A 21,044-nucleotide genomic window follows, 5' to 3' on the forward strand; every position below is an offset into this window, starting at 1 on the left:
TCTTATCATTTCTGTTTTGCAGACAGGAAAACCAGGACTCTAAGAAGCTCAAGAGATACACACCCAGCTCAGTAAGACCACCAAATAAATCTTCCCATTCTAGTAAAATCCATCTACAAGCTTGATGAAGTCTTCCATATTGTCTTTTCTAGTACTAGAATAATATGTGGGTGACATCTTCACCCTTGAAATCCACTTCATTTGTGTCACTTCAGCTCAAGGAAGACTATGGTATAATGAGGGGAAAATGTATGCTCTGATGTGTGTATGATCTTCCAACCCATTTGGCCAAAAAGAACAACGTCCAGAATACTGCATATGCTATGCTATCATTTTTGTAGGAAATTACTGGAAAATAATATGCATAGAAATTTAAAGAGGCAGCAAAAATCTCTGGAAAGACTCATAAGAAATGAGTATCATGGATTTTCTCGGAGGAGGGGAACCAAACCGCCAGACCAGTGGTGGAAGGGAGACTTTTTCATTTACTATCCTTTTATACTTTTAAAATTTTGAATTGTGACTATATTAAATATTCAATAAGTAAAAAGCCACATTTAGAAATGAAAAAATTACCCTAAGAGATGAGACAACAAAGACTGAAAACTGGATAATACTGTCACATACAAAAGAATGGAGTTTTGTGCATTTTATTCAACAAATTAAGGCCATAAAACCTTTGGAATTTAAATCCTTTCTATATACTTAATGAATGTATCCCAGAGGAAACTTGATGTAAATGCTTGATAGGAAATGTTTTTCTCTGGCTTCTTTACAAAATCCTCAGTTACCGTCTCCTTTTTACATTAGGATTGTATCTGCAAAGAAAGAAATAATGTTAAAGGGTTTTCAAAACATAGTCACACTTTGGCAAACACAATGAGAATGCCAATTTTATCCTTAGGATCTGATATGAAGCACTGATGTTTTTACTTTCATTTATCCTTTTGATGTTGGTTTGATGAATATTTGGTAAAAATAAAACATCAACAATAGAAAAATTACTGTAAAAGCATTAAAATAATTAATGAAAACAGTTTAAAAATACATGGTTACACATATCCCAGTATGGCTTCAAACTTCTTCCACTCCCAAGTAAAGTATAACAATTGCATAAAAGAGTATAATGAGCCTAAAACACACACTTTATAAAATTTTCTCCTACAGTAATTAAACAAATTTTGCAACCAGATATTCTTAACTATTTATGAAAGATCAGCACCATTTGTCAACATTTTGACCAATGATACATACACTGTCAATAATGAAATTAAAGAATCAAACTGGCTGCAAAACAGATTCAAAAATATTTAGGAAAATGTTATTCTCCCCTAGTCAGTACCTACCTATAAGTAGATAAATAGTTGATAATTTTATTTTATACTATTTGCATTTGAGAGCTAATTATTATAAGGTTTTGGGCCTGGAGAAATGCTGAAAACGTGTTAAATCAGAATTAAATTGTAACCACCCATTATAACTCCTCTAAACCTCCCACAAAAACCCAATTTGAAACTCTAATTCGGCCTCTTGTTTTTATGCTTGTGCCAACTAAAACTGAACAAATGCTCTGGTATTTTATTTGTGTTAACTCAAAACCCATTCATTCATAATTCAACTCAGAGCTGAAAATCTCACAAATGTATCAGCCAAATTTACCAGTTCAGGACCCTTCTTCTGTGTGAATGCCTTCACAACAATTTTAAGTATCTTGAGATACAGTTCAGCTGAATACCCCCAAACCTCAAAGATATATCCAGCAAACCCAACTGAGAGGTGCTCAAGCAATAAAAAGCAAAATAACACAAAACCATACATACATTAAAAACAAAACATTCCTTAGGTGAAGGGAGTAAGTGTCTATTTTTTTTTAAGATTTTATTTTTTTTATTTATTTGAGAGAGAGAGAGCATGTGTGCGTGTCAGGGGAGGAGCAGAGGTGAAAAAAACAAGCAGACTCCTCAGAGCACAGAGCCTGATGCGGGGGCTCAATCCCATGACTCTGAGATCACGACCTGAGCTGAAATCAAGAGTCAGCTGCTTAACCAACTGAGCCACCCAGGCACCCTGTGTCTATTTCTAAAGACAGAAGAAATGAATATTTAATCTCTATGAATAAAACTGAAATTTATACACATCTCAAAGATTCATGAGAAAGATGAAATTAAACTTTACCTGAAGAGATCATCAGCAAGAGATTCTTCTTTCGCATGTTGATTTTGCACCTGTCAAAATTAACATAATTTCAAACATGTGTTCAATGATGAATGTGTGGTTAATCAACTGCCATACTGGGTGGTCAGTCATCTCGGAGATTTCCACATCCAGGAAGTCACCACGTCTATGAGTTCTTGCCTCTGCAGTATTTCCCTCATTCATCAAATCCTACTTTCACTTCATGCCAAGACTACTGCAAAAGTCCTCTAATCAAACAACTTTCTCCAGCCAATCCCCTCTCCATCAAAGGCAACCAACGTATGTATGTACTGCTAGCTTGAGTCTTTAATTTTTTTTTTCCAGAAAAACCCTTCTATTGAATGAAATATCATTGTTTTGAGGTCATAGGACTGATGAAGGGGATGAGAGGGCAAAATCTACCCCACTTTCAACTAGAGCAGTTATACGGGTGAAGTGGCTCTCTTCCCCAAGGTCCCAAGTCAGGGCTCTGCAGCTGCTGCTTAACAAAGTAATTATAAACACAAACTCGTTAAACTCCTAACGCACCTTTGAGAGTTAGGACCAGAATAACTCTGTGCTGGGTGCCTCTTTCTAAAGTCCAAGTCCTATCATATGCCGATCAAAACCCTTCAATGACTTTTTTTTTGAACCTATCAAAGAAAACACAAATTCCTGAGTTTGACCCCTAACATGGGAAAGGCTCTTATAACCTGGCGCCTTTCTACATTCTCAATCACTTCTCACACCCCTATTCACGAACACTGTATGCCAGTTTAAAACTTAACCACAAAACAACCAACCAACCAGACTTCCTCTTAACAAATACCCTGTGTCCCTCTGCTTGTATTCACGTTTTCCCCTCTGCCCAGAAAATTACCTTTTCCTCCTCTTTCCATATCTGACAATCTCTCAGTGTGTATTCATTTCAATAATAATTTAGTGCCTACTATCTGTCCAGGAACATGTTCTTCACTACTTTACCAATGTTTTTTCAATCCTCTCCATTTAAAAAATAAAAATAACACCTGCTATGAAGAACTCCCATAAAACTTCAGCTATACAACACATAGATGCCTACCTATTTCCCTGTTATAATTCTGTATCTTATCTTTGCTAAAAGACCATAAGCTCCTTAAAGGTACATACTATTTATTTTTACTGTTAATAACTTACATTTGTGTATTTCCAGATACTGTCTTAAAACTCCTTCTAAAAGCATCTCACTTAATCTTCATATAACTTCATTATTACTATTAGACTATTATCCCAGTTTTAACCAATAAGGAAGCAAAGACTTAGTTTAAGTAACTTGCAGAAGATCAAAAGATTGTCAGATGGAAGAACTGGGATTTGACCAGGTCTCAACCATGCTATTATACTGATTCTGAATCTTTGGAAAGGGCCGAGAAGAATGTCTTGCAGGGATTCTTACAGAATGATTTTCTACTCATAAGGTGATCAAAATGACATTACATTTTTCCACATTTTCTAATAGGTATAGCAGAACATAAATGGAAAGACAATATTTTCATAAACCAGCCATCAGTAAGCAAAAATCAGCTTTATTTTATGTCTTAGTAAAAACATTAAGTAAAATTGTTTTAAGAAACAGAAATACTCATATTACTGGCATTTTTATAAAGGGTTGGGGAGAATTACATATCCAGTCTTTTGAAATTCAAATCAGGTTGGACAGTGTCTCAAAGAGTTATTACGTTTAACGCACAAAATGAAAATATCCTACATCGAAGGAAACTTCAGGAATGGATTAGGTAATTATGAAAAAGAAGACTGGTCTGAAGCAGAAGTAGAGCAAAAAAAACTGAAAAAGAATGAAAGGCAAAAAATACTTAAGAAGAGCAGCTGGGAAAAGCCTCGGGAAATGGGACATCAAGGCAGTAGCATACTTATACACAGACACCGTAAGTGCGTGAGAAAGTTAACTCTATTGTCTTACAGAGTAAATCCAAACTAATGCACCTAAAACTGCTTTAGCAAAAAGAGAGATCTGGTGGAATAAATCTACAACACAGGCTCCCTACTAATTCTAATCAAATAAACTAAAGACAGAAAAAAGTCAGCAGCGCCACTGTCATTCTCTCAACTCCTCTGTAGCTAGAAAAGAAACAAAACCTTACAGCCATGGTAATCAAGAAGCCACAGACTTGAGAAAAGTAGCCTGCAGAGAACCAAAAGATTGCTGCAACATGTTCCTAACATTAAACAAACTAAAACCAAACCTGAGAATGCTTAGTAATGCTCCAAATTTGGGAAAAAGGCTGAGCAGAAAAAACACGGCTGATGGACTGCTGGAAAGGGACAAACGGCACAGGGAAGTGAGTGGGACTGACACTGACCCAAGCACAGGCTCCATGCAGCCCTCACAAATTAAGGTAAACAACCTACAATGGCAGGTTGTTGTCTTCTGGGATTAGATACACCCCATGGTACACATTTAATTCCAGTTCCAGGAAGGAGCAGCACACAGCTCCAGCTGAACCCTTCCTTTCCTGGATTCATAGTCTCCAGACAACAGAAATTAGATGGTACATGCAATTCGCCTCTGATTGAGCACAATGCCATACTAATGGTATGGAGCCACCAAGATAATTCTGTTCTCTACCAGAACACAAAGAGCTTGGGTAGGATTAATTCTGACTACATTCACTTTTGCCTCATAAACTGTCTTTATTTTTTTTTTAATTTTTTATTTAAATTCAACTTAGTTAACATATAGTGTATTATTAGTTTCAGAGGCAGAATTTAGTGATACATTAGTTGCATATAACACCCACTGCTCATTACATTAAGTGCCCTCCTTAATGCCCACCACCCAATTACCCCATCCCCCCCACCCAACTCCCCTCCAGCAACCCTCAGTTTGTGTCCTATAATTAAGAGTTTTTTCTGGTTCCCCTCCCTCTCTGATTTATCTTATTTTATTTTTCCTTCCCTTTCCCTATGTTCATCAGTTTTGCTTCTTATATTTCATATATGAGTGAAATCATATGGTATGTGTCTTTCTCTGGCTGACTTATTTTGCCTAGCATAATACACTCTAGCTCCAACCACATCATTGCAAATGGCAAGATTTCATTCTTTAACAGCTGAGTATACATACCACATCTTCTTTATCCATTCATCTGTTTTTTAATTTAAATTCAATTAGCCAACATATAGTACATCACTAGTTTCAGATGTAGAGTTCAATAATTCATCAGTTGCACAACCTGTCTTTAGATTGTAATTCCTGCACAAGATAGCATACGATGCTTCACAAAGCAGAGTACCTGGACAGGGTATTTTACTCTAAACAACTGCAAGATGAAAGAAACTGCAAACTACTCTACATACTAAAGGGGAAAAAAAGGACAGCAACTGGAATAGAACATGCAGGACAGATGAAGAACCTAGTCTGTAAGAAATAACCCAAGGATAAAAAAATGAAGTTACTAAGAACATGAAAGCAATAAAATAAAAACCAAAAAATTAGATGACAAAAAACCACAATGACAATGAAAAGGAAAGAAATGCTAAGTAAACAAACTGAGACTTATTAATAACACTATTTCAGAATCAAATAAATTGGAAATACCTAATAGTGACTGTTTCCACTGTTATAAATGCTTTACAAGTAGCGTCTTATTTAATCCTCACAAATATTCTGTGAAACAGAGGTATTATTATTGTTCCCATTCTACCCAGGAAGAAATGCAAAGCATAAGAAAGTAATCTGCCCAAGATCACATAGCTGATGAGGAACAGAACAGACACAACTGAAATGTGAATTTCTGACAGAGTAAAAAGAGCTTAGGAAAACCACAGTGAATGCAGAAGAAATGGATGTGGAGGGCAAAGGTGATCTAATAAAAGGACAGTTACGTCTTAAATGTGGAGAACCCAACAAATACAAAAATGCTTTCGAAAATGTATTAGAAGAGTTCTTTGAAATAAAAAGACCTGCATCTGCAAATCAAAATAACATACTGTATTCCAGGAAAACTGATCAACACTCAGACATATTCTCATTGTTACTAACTTGCAAGCCTAAGGAATGGGGCAGGCATGCAAGTCACCTTCTAAAAAGGGAGAAAAGGAAGGACTGTGGGATGGGGGGGCGGTTGGGAAGGGAGGAAGTACAAATAATTTCCTCACTTTACAGCAGGGAGCCAAAAAATATATATAAAATCAAAATAGGCAGTTTGAAACAAATATGGATTCTAACCTGACGATGGTTTTTTTTGGTTTTTTTTTTTTTTTTTTTTTGGTTATATTTATCACCCCTTGGTCTTAGAGGAATCTCAGGAAATAAAATACCTTGAAAAGAAGAAACATCTGCAAAAATTCAGCAATGCTTTCAGCTTTACTTCCTTCTATCAATCTCTCTCCTTCTCTTTCCACTCCCTGGCTATTACTCCTCTTCAATAAAGAAATATCTGGAATAATTCACTTCATGTTTAAATGGGTCATTTCTTGGCTTCAGGATTTTAACTTCATCATTCTTTTGTGTACCACCGTAATTCTTTGAAATGTACATTTTAAATAAGGCCATTTATTCATTCACAAAAGAAAGGAGGAAAGGATATGACTTCCATTCTTTCATTTTTTGACACTAAATACCCTGAGTGACCTTAAAAACCCTACTTTTTTTGGTGACCTTCCTAACAATTTTTTGATTAAAAAGCATTTTTAAACACAAATTGCTGAAGACTACATTAACCCACAATGAAGCAAAATAAAAACCCTCAGAAGTTAACAAGTACCATGGTCAGCTTTTGCTTTGCCCTGTGGGTATCTGCAAAGCATAAAAAAACTGGGCTCTGCTTTAATCTTTGTATGGGGGAGGAGCGATATGATAGAAAATCAAAGATGGGGAATCTAAGAAAAGACTCCAGTATTAGAGAAAAAGAGGAATAAACTGTATAACGCAAAAAGCAGGTAAGAAAGAAACTTGCCTGCCTCGACCCTAACACAGGGTGAAGGAAAAATTTTAAAAACTCTTAAGTTTATAGTGACAAGCTGGCCTTTACTCAGGCTTCTGGTCCAAATACTTATTAACTACATAGGTGATCCAAAAAAATCACAAGTGGAGGCTAAAATGGTCTCATACTGGTAGAACAAGACTGGCAGACACAAATATATCTTTTCTAGAGGAAATAAACTTGAACTTTGGACTCAAGGAATTCCCACAGATCAAATTCCAAGGAAAATGAGCAGTTCACAACTATCACAAAATATATACTTGGAAACAAGGCTCCATAAGAGAAGAGTAGTATATTAACAAACACTTTAGGCAAAGAATACAAGAGAAGCTTAAAAATATCAGTAGGGAACAATAAGACCTAGAGATGAATGAAACAGACAACCAGAACTGAAAAAATATAATAGGCTGAATGAAAACTCAGTGGATGCGTGGGAATACCAACAAGACAGAGTGGAAAGAAAAAGTACCAAACTGGAAGATAATCTAGAGAAGTGACCAAAAAATACAATCCAGAGGAAAAAAGAGATAAAGTATATAGAAAATAAGATAGAGAAGAAAATGAAATTTGGCTTCTGTCAAACTGGAGTTCAAGAAAGATATAATACCCCTACCCACCAATTACCAAAAGCCCTACTTCAAATAGTCTGCTGACAGGACCTATCTGGAGCCCACCTTTGGGTTCCAGGAGCACTGGATAATCAGGTAATACAAAGGCTAAGAAGAAAACTTTCTAACTTTGGAAGAGACCTCTGATTATCTCTCAATTCAATAGTCATGTGTTTCTGAAATCTTAACTTCCACGCAGTAACTTCCTCTATAGCAAAAAGTTGCTACTTTAATAAATTTTATTAAATTCTCTAGTTAAAAGTAAAGGGGCAGAAGGAATTATGAATCAGGTAGATGGTTGTTTTACATAATATCCACTAGGACTTTAAATACCCAAGAAGAAAGTAAAAAAAGAGAAGCATATTTTTATAATCTTCCCTGCCAGTTCTCATTACAGGGTATATAAATATATGTAGCTGATATATGTAAACAATGAATTCTTGAAAATCACATTCTAACACGGAGGGCTGTAAAGCAGTTCATATCTTCCCAGAAGACCAATGTTATAACTGAGGTTTGGTTTCCTGAGACTTAGGCAACATATTAGTTATAGATATGATCAAAGACATGCCATAAAACAAGTATGCAAAATTATAAAACTCTAAAGCAATTTCAAGTATCAAACTGATGCTGCTGGTCCTAGTCTAGGATTTCAAACAACATGAACTGATTATATAAGTATCCTACAATAAAAGTATATAGAAAAGCACACTCTGACATAATACATATTTGATCAGAAATTGGTGTATGTTTGAACATATAAATATAAATGAATTGATAAAATGACTGGGATTTGCTTTAAAATCCAGAAAGAAAAAAAGCTGGGAAAGAGAACAGATGAAGCAAGATGTGCAAATGCTGATACTTGTTGAAGCTGTGTTTTGGGTTTGTTTTACTACTCTATTTTGTATATGTTTGACAAGTTTTCATAGCAAAAAGTTTAAGAATTTGAACTAAATATAGTTACCACTTAATAATTTATCAACATTATTTAACAATTTCTCTTACTTTCTTAAAACTTAGAAAGACTCTGGGGAAAAATGAGATAGATCAGTAACAAGTGCCCATGGGAGGAGGCATTAAGGTGAGTTTCCCACAGGAATCTGTTGCCTATAGTATAACTGACTTAAGACTCACTCCTTCACCTTCGAGATGGTGTGCTCATTGATCATTAAACCAAAGTGTTAAAGTATATAACAGAGAACGAAGTTAAACTAACCTTATAACACCTATGCAAATTAACTCAAAATCAATTCAAGATCTAAATATAAGAGCTAAAACTATAAACACTTAGAAGAAAAAAGGGAAAAACTTCCTGATATTGGATTTGGCAATGATTTTTTGGATATGATGCCAAAAGCACAGGTATCAACAAGAAAATTGATAACCTGAACTATATCAAAATTTAAAATTTCTGTGCATCAAAATACACAAACAACAGAGTGAAAAGGCAACCCAGAGAAAGGGAGAAAACACCTGCAAATCATACATCTGATAAGGGACTATTATTCAGACTACATAAAGAACACTTCTAATTCAACAACAGAAAAGAAACAATCTGATTAATAATGGGAAGTGATTTTTAAATAGATATTTCTCCAAAAACGATATACGGCCAACAAGCATTTGAGAAGATGCACGACCTCACTAATCATTAGGAAAGTGCAAATCAAAACCACAATAAGGTTCACACCAGTTAGATGCCCACTATCAAAAACAAGAGAATAACAAGTGTTGAAGAGTATATGGAGAAACTGGACCCTTGTGCACTATTAGTGAGAATGTAAAATGGTGCAGTTACTTTGGAAAACAGTATGGCAGTTCTTTAAAAAATTAATCATAGGGGGGAAAAAAAGATACAAGAGAACAGGAAAAAGGTAATAACTCAATAAAATAATGACAGAAATTCTCAGAGCCACTGAAAGGTAATTTCCAGATCGGGAAAGCCCAGTACATTCATATACTATGTAATTGGTATTATTTGCAATAACCCCCATATGACTGCACAACCATCTTTTAATTGTTATCCTTTAGCTTTCTTTTACATTTTTTTTTTTTAAGATTTTATTTATGTATTTGACAGAGATAGAGACAGCCAGCGGGAGAGGGAACACAAGCAGGGGGAGCGGGAGAGGAAGAAGCAGGTTCATAGCTGAAGAGCCTGATGTGGGGCTCGATCCCATAACGCCGGGATCACGCCCTGAACTGAAGGCAGGCACTTAACCGCTGTGCCACCCAGGCGCCCCTCTTTTACATTTTTGTAGGCTAAGTCTCTCTTCTCCCCCTTACATTAGGATATAAACTTAATTCATTTGTTTTTTTAATAAGTCTAAAAGTCTCTTGAAGTATTATGGAAAGGTACAAATTATCTTAATGCTCTGTAACTTAGGAATTTTCCTCAATGAAAGACCTTAGGTCAATTATCTTTAAGTCTGGTTTTAAGGATTTGCTCTAAAGAAACCATGAGGGACCAAAACGTAACAAGCAAATTACCAGGCCTCACTTCCTACTGACCTCCATTTCCTGCCTTAACCATTCTTCTAATTCTGTATTCTTCCGAGCATGATGAGCTATTAGATCTGATCCTCCAATGATGTGTGGAAGTTTTCCTGCTCCAAGGAATGTGACCTGTTATATAGTAAAAATAGTAAGGTTAAATGCATTAACAAATTAAGACCATCTCATTTTTTTTTTTCTTTTAAGAGAGAGTGTGAACAAGGGGCGGGGAATGGCGCAGGGGGAGAGGGAAAGAGAGAATCCCAAGCAGACTTGCCACCAAGGCAGAATCTGATGTGGGGCTCAATCTCACAACCCTGAAATCATGGCCTGCGCAGAAATCAAGAGTCACACACCTAACCAACTGAGCCCCCCAGGCACCCTCAAAACCATCATTTTTTTTTTTTTTTAAGATTTTATTTATTTATTCGACAGAGATAGAGACAGCCAGCGAGAGAGGGAACACAAGCAGGGGAAGTGGGAGAGGAAGAAGCAGGCTCATAGCGGAAGAGCCTGATGTGGGGCTCGATCCCATAACACTGGGATCACGCCCTGAGCTGAAGGCAGACGCTTAACCGCCGTGCCACCCAGGCGCCCCAAAACCATCATTTTTTTTAAAAAGCCAAATAGAAAAGCACGGTATAAATCATGTATAAGTGCCATCCATGGACGGGACTGGAGGAGATTATGCTAAGTGAAATAAGTCAAGCAGAGAAAAACAATTATCATATGGTTTCACTCATTTGTGGAATGTAAGAAATAGCAGGGAGATCGGTAGAAGGAAGGGAAGAATGAAGGGGGAGTAAACAGAAGGAGGAATGAACCACAAGAGACTATGGACTCTGGGAAACAAACTGAGGGCTTCAGAGGGGAAGGGGGTGGGGGATTGGTATAGGCCAGTGATGGGTATTAAGGAGGGCACATATTGCATGGAGCACTGGGTGTTATACGCAAACAATGAATCATGGAACACTACCTCAAAAACTAAGGATGTACTGTATGGTGACTAACATAACATAATAAAAAATAAAATAAAAAAACAGAAAAGACATAAGTGCCAAAGATGTTTATATCCTACAAATAGGAGTGAGTGAGAGAGAAGCACTACGCTAGATCCATGTTTTTGCCCTATTTTTTTTGGCTATTGCTATACCCAGATTTAGTGACTGTCACTGGGATTTATGTACAAGAATTTAACTAAGATTTTTAATTGGGAGTTTTTATTAAAAAATGGCCTTAGCTCATCATTTGGCAGTTAAAGCAACTTAAGGTGCATATAGAGACTATAAAGTATCATATTTTGTTCTGAAGACTTCAAGGTTTAAGCCTTGTCTAGAACTCATGAAAATTTATGTCTTCAAAACTTTCTAATTTATAGATCTAGCCAAAGATGCTGGAGATGGCAACAGTTTATATTTTTAATTAAAACTTTAATGGCTTATATAAAGAGGTGCTAAAAATATTGTGAAAATGCAAATGAAGCACACTGCTAATATTGTATTTAGGAAATAATAAATCCTTAATATCTATGGAACATACCTTTAAAATTTCAATATATGAAGTGGAAAGGGAATTTTATTTTAAGATTTTTAAATTAAATTTATCAGAGAAAGAGAGGGAGAGGGACAGAGGAACCAGGAGCAGGAGGAGGGGCAAAAGGAGAAGCAGGTTCCCTGCTGAGCAGGGAGTCCAATGCGAGGCTCCATCCCAGGACCCTAGGAATCATGACCTTGGAATCATGACCTGAGCTGAAGGCAGACGCTTAACCAACTGAGCCACCCAGATGCCCCAGAAAGGGAATTTTAAAATAGTTTTCATCATTAAACACTGTTTTAAAAGCACAAATAGACGCACGTCATTGAATTTGGGCATACAAAGAAAAACAGACAAATTCTTTCATTAGAGCCAATCTAGTTAAATCATCCTGCCATATAATTTCGGTTTGAAATTCTTTTACAGTCTCAAAAAAATTCCTTAGTCAAAGATAGTAATATTTTTAAGAGTTTAAAAATTTTCCAAACTACTTTCAGAAATTTGTACTACTCTATACTTCTTTACCATGCCTGGGTCAACAGTGAGTATTACTACTTTATCTTTGGTTATTTCATTAAAAACAAAAAAATACTATGCCTTTTGAATTTTAATTTAACAATGAGACTCAGTAACATATTGAACATGAAGTAACCAAACAGTTAAGAATAACCCTGTGGTATTCATGAGCCACACCTGTGGGATGGAAAAGGGAAAGTGGGTGCCATCTAAGTGGGAGATATTTCCATCTTCCACTCTAAGTACAAGAGATGGAGTTCAGAACCTTTTATACATTGCCATAGTAGGCAAAAAATCAACTGACAAATGTTAATAGTAGCTCACATTCGAGAGGAAAAGCTATAACACCTCACAGCATAGCAAGAATCATAGACATCATATTCTAGTGAAAAGCAGTCTTCCACAGAAATCACCTTTGACAAAATTAGTATATTCTGATTAAATGCTTAAGCAAAAGGTAGCGGTCAGTAATAGCTATGGAATAAGAAGCAAATATTCCAGAAAAGACAACAAAAGAATACAGACTAGATCAGAAATACTCTTTTAACCATACTGATAAATTAAACATCTTACCAGTTCCTAGAGGAGCAGCAGCTCAGGTCTGATGATAATACTCAGGGTACATATTTGTATTCTTTATATATACATATAATAGTAAAGTGCCTACTTTTCATTATTTAATGTGCTCAGCTATTTTCAACAGATCTGTTAATCTTCATAAATCCTGAGTTAAAGAACCCCTTCAGGTAGACATAGATGATTGACCCTATCAATACAACCCAACGCCTGCCACTTAAGGTGGGGAAGGCCAGGTAAACAGCACCCTTTATGGACTTCAGTCTTAATGAATATTCATCATATATTTATTCATATATTCATTACCTGTCAGTTCATGTCCTTCCTAGAGTAATTTTAAATGTTTTAAGCAGAAGAAATAACATCGGTTTTCAATATGAACTGCTTTTACTATTTAGCATCAGTGGTATTTCTAAAAACATTTCAAACACTGCCCTCTTGTGATATTTTAGTTAAAGGAATACCATACCTTTTTGAATTTCTTGAAATTCTTTAGTTGACCATAATCACTATTTACATCAGATGAATTTCTGGAGGTAGAGTTACTAACCACCAGTGATCTAAATTCAGTTAGTAATATCTTCCTTGGAAGCATATCACCATCATCCTGAAGTTCATCTTTGATCTTAAATGGATACATAAGCAGAAAAAAAAAAAAAGGAAAAAGAAAATTACTTGTCATTTGGGGAGCTACAGAAAAAAGTTCAAATACCTGAAAAAATAGTAAAAAAGGTTTATTTCTGGCACGCAAACTTTGTATTTGGAAACAAATATCTACTTCAAACAAGAAAATTACTTAAATACTCTAATTTAGAAACATAACATCTATGCTAGAAGACTAAAAGCATATAGCATTTTAATTTAGTAGTTTATTCTAGTATCATCTCAATAATTTATCTTATTGTATATATTTTCTTAGCAAGAAATCTCAGTATTGTCTACTTCTTTTCATTAAAACCATAAACTTTATTACAACAATCTGTTCTACAAGTTCTCATCGAATATATTTAAGCTTTCTTGGATTTTCAGTAATTTGTATTTTATTATTTTTGACACCTCCAAAAAATTATTAATTCTGGATACACTCCTCATTAACTGAAAGCCACTTTTTAATCGCAGAGTAATAGTTATTAAATCAGCCTAAAGATTCCTTCCTGTTTGGATAAGATTCCTTATGTCATTTACTATTACCTAGTTAGTTACATATCAACATTGCTACAGCTGCTCAAGGCTGACCAGCTTAGTTTTTAAAACTTTTACTATGTATTAAATGGAAAGTGGCAACAGGACTAAATAAAGACAGGGAGACAAAGAAAAACAGTGAAAAGTCAAAAGACAAGGTTCATCTACTAATGACAATGTCATTAGGAACTCTAATTTAGAGTTAACAACGACCTAATGCTTTTGTACCTTTTAGGGTTTCCAAATATTTTACATCCATTACTCTATTTGATATAAACAACCACCCTGCTGGAAAAGTGTCGACCTAATTTTATAAACTGAAGACCTGAGGTTCATAAATGTGAAAGTGACTTGTTCAAGATCACACATCTATGCAGTAGAAGGCAGGAAATTACACTTAGGCTTTTCTCCAAACTCTCTTTGTTATATCATGGTTAAATTTGATCTACCCATTACCAGAGGAGACATAATTATGAAAAAGATCAAAATTATAGAAAGGGAAATAATTAATCCTAAGAATGTAAACTGACAGAAACTGATGAGATGTTGGTTCTTAAGTCTTTATAAAAATTAATAAAAATTTCCTCACAGATAATTCTTCTTTAGTAGACCACAGTGGATCTTTCTTGAGCTCACACTTGTTCCCAATTTCATTTTCTTGCTAAAGAAATAAAAAAAACATTGTTCATAGAAATTATAAAATGGTACCTTTAAAGATATTTATGTTCTTGACCCAGTTATTTGATTTTCAAGTATCTTTCCTAGAGAAGCTATGAGAATAGAATATAGAGAGAAAAAGACACTGTAGTATGAGATACAAGAGCAAAGATTTGGAAACAATCTAAGTTCATATAAGTTTTTTTTTTTTTTTTAAAGATTTTATTTATTTATGTGACAGAGAGACAGGCTGCGAGAGAGGGAACACAGCAGGCAAGTGAGAGAGGAAGAAGCAGGCTCCCAGCAGAGGAGCCCGATGTGGGACTCGATCCCGGAACGCTGGGATCACGCCCTGAGCCGAAGGCAGACGCTTTAACGACTGCGCTACCCAGGCGCCCCATATAAGTTTTTTTTTAATATGAGAAATGATTATAAGCAAATAAAAAATAGCTACAGAATCGCATTAACAGTTGATTCCAAGTTTGCAAAATAAGATTTAAAAAAGAAAATACCAAAATATCAACTATGGTTATCCAGATTACGGTAGGATTATCAGCAATTGTTGTGTTTCTATTTTCTATATTTCTACACAATTATGTATTACTTTTACAGTCTAAAATAAAAACATTTTTCAAGGATTCCAGCATTTAATTTTGAATCACCCTTAATCCAGGAAAAAGGAAATAGGGCTACTTTAACTTCTCAAGATATTTGTCTGCAATAAAATGGAAACTGCTTTGCATAGTCATACTACCCCTCATATTCATATCTCCAGACCAAGTTCCCGATAAAAGCATATTACATAGATGGCTTTCTGATACTTTCAGTAAAAACTATAATCCCTTGGGATACAATAGGTGAGCATATTGTTTTACAACAAATTTCCAATGATTCAGTAATAAAAATTCAGAAAAATTATAGTAAGAAAATTGGAAAGAAGGGGCAGAAAACAAACGTACATACTTTGTTTCCCTACAGACTAAAGAGAATTAATGTCTTCATTTATCAATAGTAAGAGTAAAAATTTATACTCCAAGCCTACCATTTGCCCTTTCACTACTTTCGTATACATCATCCACTGAAGTTTTCACAGAACAGTTTACTCTCCCACACCTTGACCCCATCATGCCCTACTCCCTCAAACTTGCTCATCCTCTTGAACAAGTTATTTCCTATCTCAGAGAATCATACTACAACCTACCCAGGCCCTCAGACTCTAAGCTTGGGAATTATCCTATACTCTTTCCTCTCTCTTCATTTCTCATGCTTAGTCAATCACCAAGTCCTGAAGATTCTACCTCTTAAAGCCCTATCAAACTTATCCTCTCATGTCAGCATGCCCACTGCATAGAATAACTGAATATATGACATTCTGAGAAAGCTGACAAAAGGAACAGCCTAAAGAGCAGAGTAGCCCTGTATTTTCGCCCTAGTTCAAAACCCAGCTACGCGACACTGCCAATTACTTAATACCTCTTACTGCCAATTTCCTAATCAGTTCAATACATATAGTACTGCTGCTTCACTGCAGGGTTGCTGTAAACAGAATGATGGTATCCAGTAAGTGGTAGGTATTACTACTAGACTTTGGAAGACGCTACAGTTAAGAGATAAAGGAGGAAACCTTAATTTAGAATAGGAGGGTGGAATGAGGTGAAGAAAAGATGCTCTGTAGATAGTGGGTGCATTTAAGAAAAGGAATGTAAACAAAGATGATGAGTCATGTTTGCATTTTATGGAGACTGGGAAATTTTAAGGCCAAGACTGAGGCACAGCTCTCATATATTTTTATTTTTATACACACACACACACACACACACACACACACACACACACACACGAGGATAAACGCCTAGCAGGAGTCTAGCCAACAGCTTTGTATTTCAGCTTACAGAAAATCTTACAGGGGCGCCTGGGTGGCACAGTCAGTTAAGTGTCCAACTCTTGGTTTCAGCTCAGGTCAGGACCTCAGGTCCTGAGTTCAAGCCTCAGGATGGGTGCCATGCTCAACAGGGAGCCTGCTTACGGTTCTTTCTCTCCCTCTCCCTCTGCTTCCTAGCCCCCACTCTCTAAAATAAATAAATCTTTTAAAAAAAAGAAAAAAATCTTACAGATGTGCTAGAATCTGTATTTAAATCCCAAAATAGAAAAAGTATAGTTCTACCATCAACATATTTTAGAAATTACTTTTCTGAAATATACATAAGGAATCCAATGTTAAAGAGAAGTATCACATTTTTGCCTTAAAATTGCAAAAAGTTTTTTAAATGAAAGGATTGAGAAATTTTTTCCAATAATCACTTACATAGCTAGAAAAATTAAGTGCAATTCCTTTAATCCATGAACATCTACAAGGACTTTCCAACAAATTTATAAAAATGAAAGAATTAAAAATAATCTCCCATTGTTTAAGACTGATGAATTGCATCGAAGTCAATTTCCTGGCTGTGATACTATACTGCAGTTACACAAGATGATACAATTAGGGAAACAGGATGAAAGGTATATTGGATCTCTCTATATAATTTCTCACAACTGCATGTGAATCAACAATTATCTCAAAATACAAAATCGTCAAAAATTATCTTACACTGAAAGCAAAAACACTTTTGTAACAGGTTCTTACTAAAAATGTATAGTGCTAGAACACAGTGATTTAACTTTTAGTATACCCAAAATGCATCACAATCAAATCACTATACACTCTCCAAGTCTTCTACAATGTATTTATTTTACACTATTTTTATTTAGAATGTTATGAATTCTAAATCAGTAAAATAAAGACAAAGGAAATTATGCTACAGAACCACAAAGCAAAATAAAATGACTGTATTCCCTGATATCATTACATAGCATGTAAACCTTGGCTATTAAATGAAAGGTCTTTTTAGATCCACAAAAGACTGTTTAATGGTTCCTGAATTACTGGTGCATAACACTCACTTCCTGGCTCTTCCACTCTGGTATCTAATGCCCAAATGCTTGGGTGACCATGAGCCCTGGGAGAATGTACAGTCAATGTATAGTATTCAGGAAGATTAATTAGCAGTCATATAGGAGGGACCAAAGAGGTCTGTTATTAAAATCACAACCATTTCCAGAAAGAGCTGCAGATACTGTGAGCAGAGGACCAATCTGGGAAAGAATTGAAGGGGGAAAAAAAAAAGGCTATTAAAAATTGAAGCAGATAATAGGACAAGAAGACTAGAGAGAGAAACGAAGAACATGTCAGGAAAAAACAGAAATAAATACAGGGGGAAGGACATGGCAAGGGAAATGCATTTCCAAAGGTGTAAGTAAAATAATATAGAGTCTAACTTTCTAAAGATTAAATGCTTATAATACTAAGTGGTCTCAACACAGATTTTGGAATAGTCTGGAGCTAAAGTAACAATGTAAAGTTGTAATAGTAGTAAACATAACTTTATAAAGAGATGTAAATTTATTAAACGTAGTTAGGAAATCAACCCTTGGATTTCACCAAATACCACATTAAACTTACTTAACTTCCACTACAGTGGAAATTCCTAAACTTATAGGATGGTAACTTACAGGATATATAAACCCACCCAGTTCAATTTCTCTCTTCTGTGAAGTGCTAGCTAATCTTTGATAATAAAGAATCCCTCTTTCTCTGAAGTTCTCAACTTGACTAGAAGATATCTAAATATCCACTCTTTCTTCCTTACTTATCTAATGCTTAGTTTGTTAGGGACAGCAATGTGCCAAGCTTAAAACACTTCCCATACTCTCTTGAAGAGTGAAGGTGAGGGATGCAGAGTGGTGCAGTCCAGGACTAAATTCTGGCCAATGACCAGAGTTATAAAGTGGGATTTCTGAGAGAGTTCCTTACAAAGTGAGGACGAATTCAAGTGGAAAGGCCTTTACCCTATCCCCTCTCCACCCTGTTTTCCTCCCTGTAAAGCTGACATGATGGCTAGAGGTGTCACCTTGTAGAGAGAAAAACAGACACCTAAGAAATTAATACCATGAAACTTCCAAGCAGCTTCAGTTACTACTTCTGGGCTTCTTTTATAGGAACAAAATAACCCTATCTTCTTTAAGCCAGATTTTAGAATTTTTTAAAGACAGCAAAAGGAATTCTTAACTCATAAAACGAGGAAACTTTTTCCGGAAAAAAAAAACTGGATGTATTACATCAGGACCTTCTGGGGTTTTGGTCTAGGTATTCATATTTTTAAAAAAGCTCACCAGCTGATTCTGACACAGCTGGTCCACCGAAGGGCATTTAGGAGTCACTCAAAAGAAATAATGAGGATTCTCCAGTTCTTTGAAAAAGGCCATTGGTATTTTTATCAGGATAGCATTGAAAGTGTAGATTGCTCTGGGTAGCATGGACATTTTAACTATGTTAATTCTTCCGATCCATGAGCATAGAATATTTTTCCATCTTTCTGTGTCTTCTTCTACAGACATAGTGAAGAGAAGGGCCATATGCACCCCAATGTTCATAGCAGCATTGTCCACAATAGCTAAATCGTGGAAGGAGCCGAGATGCCCTTCAACACATGAGAAGGGCATCTCTGGATTAAGAAGATGTGGTCCATATATACAATGGAATATTACTCAGCTATCAAAAAGAATGATTTCTCAACATTTGCTGCAACATGGACAGCACCGGAGGAGATAATGCTAAGTGAAATAAGTCAAGCAGAGAAAGACAATTATCATATGGTTTCTCTCATCTATGGAACATAAGAACTAGGAAGATCGGTAAGAGAAGAAAGGGATAAAGAAAGGGGGGGTAATCAGAAGGGGGAATGAAGCATGAGAGCTATGGACAGAAACAAACTGAGGGCTTCAGGGGGGAGGGGGGTGGGGGAATGGGATAGGCTGGTGATGGGTAGTAAGGAGGGCACGTATTGCATGGTGCACTGGGTGTTATACACAAACTAATGAATCATCGAACTTTACATCAAAAACCAGGGATGTACTGTATGGTGACTAACATAACATAATAAAAAGATATTATTATTAAAAAAAAAAAGAAACAATGAGGATTCTCTGCTTCATATGAAGATGCCACTATTTTGGCTAAACAGGACATATTCTTTGTTTTTTCAACAGTAGTTATAGATTTTATAGTGCTTGATATTCACTAGGTTCTCAACAAATACCTACTGAATCACTGTACCTTCCAATCACTTAATTCTTACCCTTTTCCTTAGTCCTGTCCTTACACAGTAGTCATTTATAGGAGGGGATGACCACAACCATGAATGAGAGTGGAGCTAATGGACCTATATAAAAGATCAGAATATTACCTTTTAACTTCATGTGGTCAGTGCTCCCACCTAATGACCTAACTATTTACAGATGGTAGGCTTACTTACACATAAAATAGGAAATAATCTGAAGTGGTAAGACAAATTATCAACATTCAGGAAAATAGGATATTAAAGATCAAAATGAAAATAAAAATTCTAGTAATGTTACACCTATTTTATGCTAAAAATTTACTTAGTAGTTTGTTTCACCAACTTTCTTCATTTTTCTGTGTCTGTTTCCTCTATTAAGGCATCTCCTATACTTACCATCAAGGCCAAAGGTTTGATATAGTAGTATAGTAATAGTATAGTCTGCAAATCTATTAAAACAATCATGAATAACAGTTTTATTTGTTGTCATTTATTATATATTACCAAAGAAAAATCGTATTTTTAATGTTTACCTTATCAACTAACAAATTCTTGTACTTAATACTGGGTGTTGAAGATACTAACTTTTTTCTCAAGGAAACAGAGTGAATGAATACTTATACCGTCACAAATTTCTTTTTAACATTTTAAGTTTCTATTTGTAGTACTTCTCATTAAAAAATGTTACTTACAGATATTCTGTTACTTTCTGATATTACTTCATCATCAGAAGTGCCATTTGTTTCTATACCCAATCTTGGCCTTTTTCTAATATTGACATCTTCCTCTTGTTTTTGAACTCTCATTCCAATTTCTAACTCTGGTTTTGTGTCCTTGAATAACTGATCTAATACTTCATCTTCTATGGCTAAATCATCAATTTCTTTTCTTTTTTCTGATCTTAGTTTTTCTGTAGAAAGATATTTACTGACAAAATTTTTCACAGTGGATTTTAAATCTCTATCTGTAAGTAAATTATCTGGTTTCTTTTCCACAGGCTTATTCTGAGATAGATGCTGCTCCTTATTTTTCCATACTGAGGGTGTAGAAGGTTGTGTTTGCTCTAAAAGAGAACAAGACATTTCTATTCTTGCTGATTTGGGTGAAGAAATTTCTTGATTTTCTTCATCTCTTTCCCTTAGATTTAAATAAGGAGA

The 21,044-nt window shown here is 35.4% G+C and overlaps 1 protein-coding gene across 5 annotated transcripts in view; it reads right to left on the reverse strand.

Annotated features, from left to right (window-relative positions):
* Window positions 1–634: 634 nt before the first annotated feature.
* The window catches only part of NBN (nibrin), a 47,606-nt gene continuing 27,196 nt past the window's right edge, over window positions 635–21,044 (reverse strand). For all 5 annotated transcript variants that reach the window (XM_057307752.1, XM_026495779.4, XM_026495780.4 and 2 more), the window contains 6 exons: window positions 20,580–21,024; window positions 14,661–14,732; window positions 13,359–13,514; window positions 10,283–10,396; window positions 2,176–2,225; window positions 635–818 (listed from right to left, as the gene is read on the reverse strand). In XM_057307752.1, the coding sequence (XP_057163735.1) occupies window positions 788–818; window positions 2,176–2,225; window positions 10,283–10,396; window positions 13,359–13,514; window positions 14,661–14,732; window positions 20,580–21,024 (868 nt within the window). In that variant the 3' untranslated portion in view covers window positions 635–787. The remainder of the gene's footprint in view (window positions 819–2,175; window positions 2,226–10,282; window positions 10,397–13,358; window positions 13,515–14,660; window positions 14,733–20,579; window positions 21,025–21,044) is intronic.

The sequence above is a fragment of the Ursus arctos genome, unplaced genomic scaffold, assembly GCF_023065955.2.
Source record: "Ursus arctos isolate Adak ecotype North America unplaced genomic scaffold, UrsArc2.0 scaffold_6, whole genome shotgun sequence".
NCBI classification, from domain to species: domain Eukaryota; kingdom Metazoa; phylum Chordata; class Mammalia; order Carnivora; family Ursidae; genus Ursus; species Ursus arctos.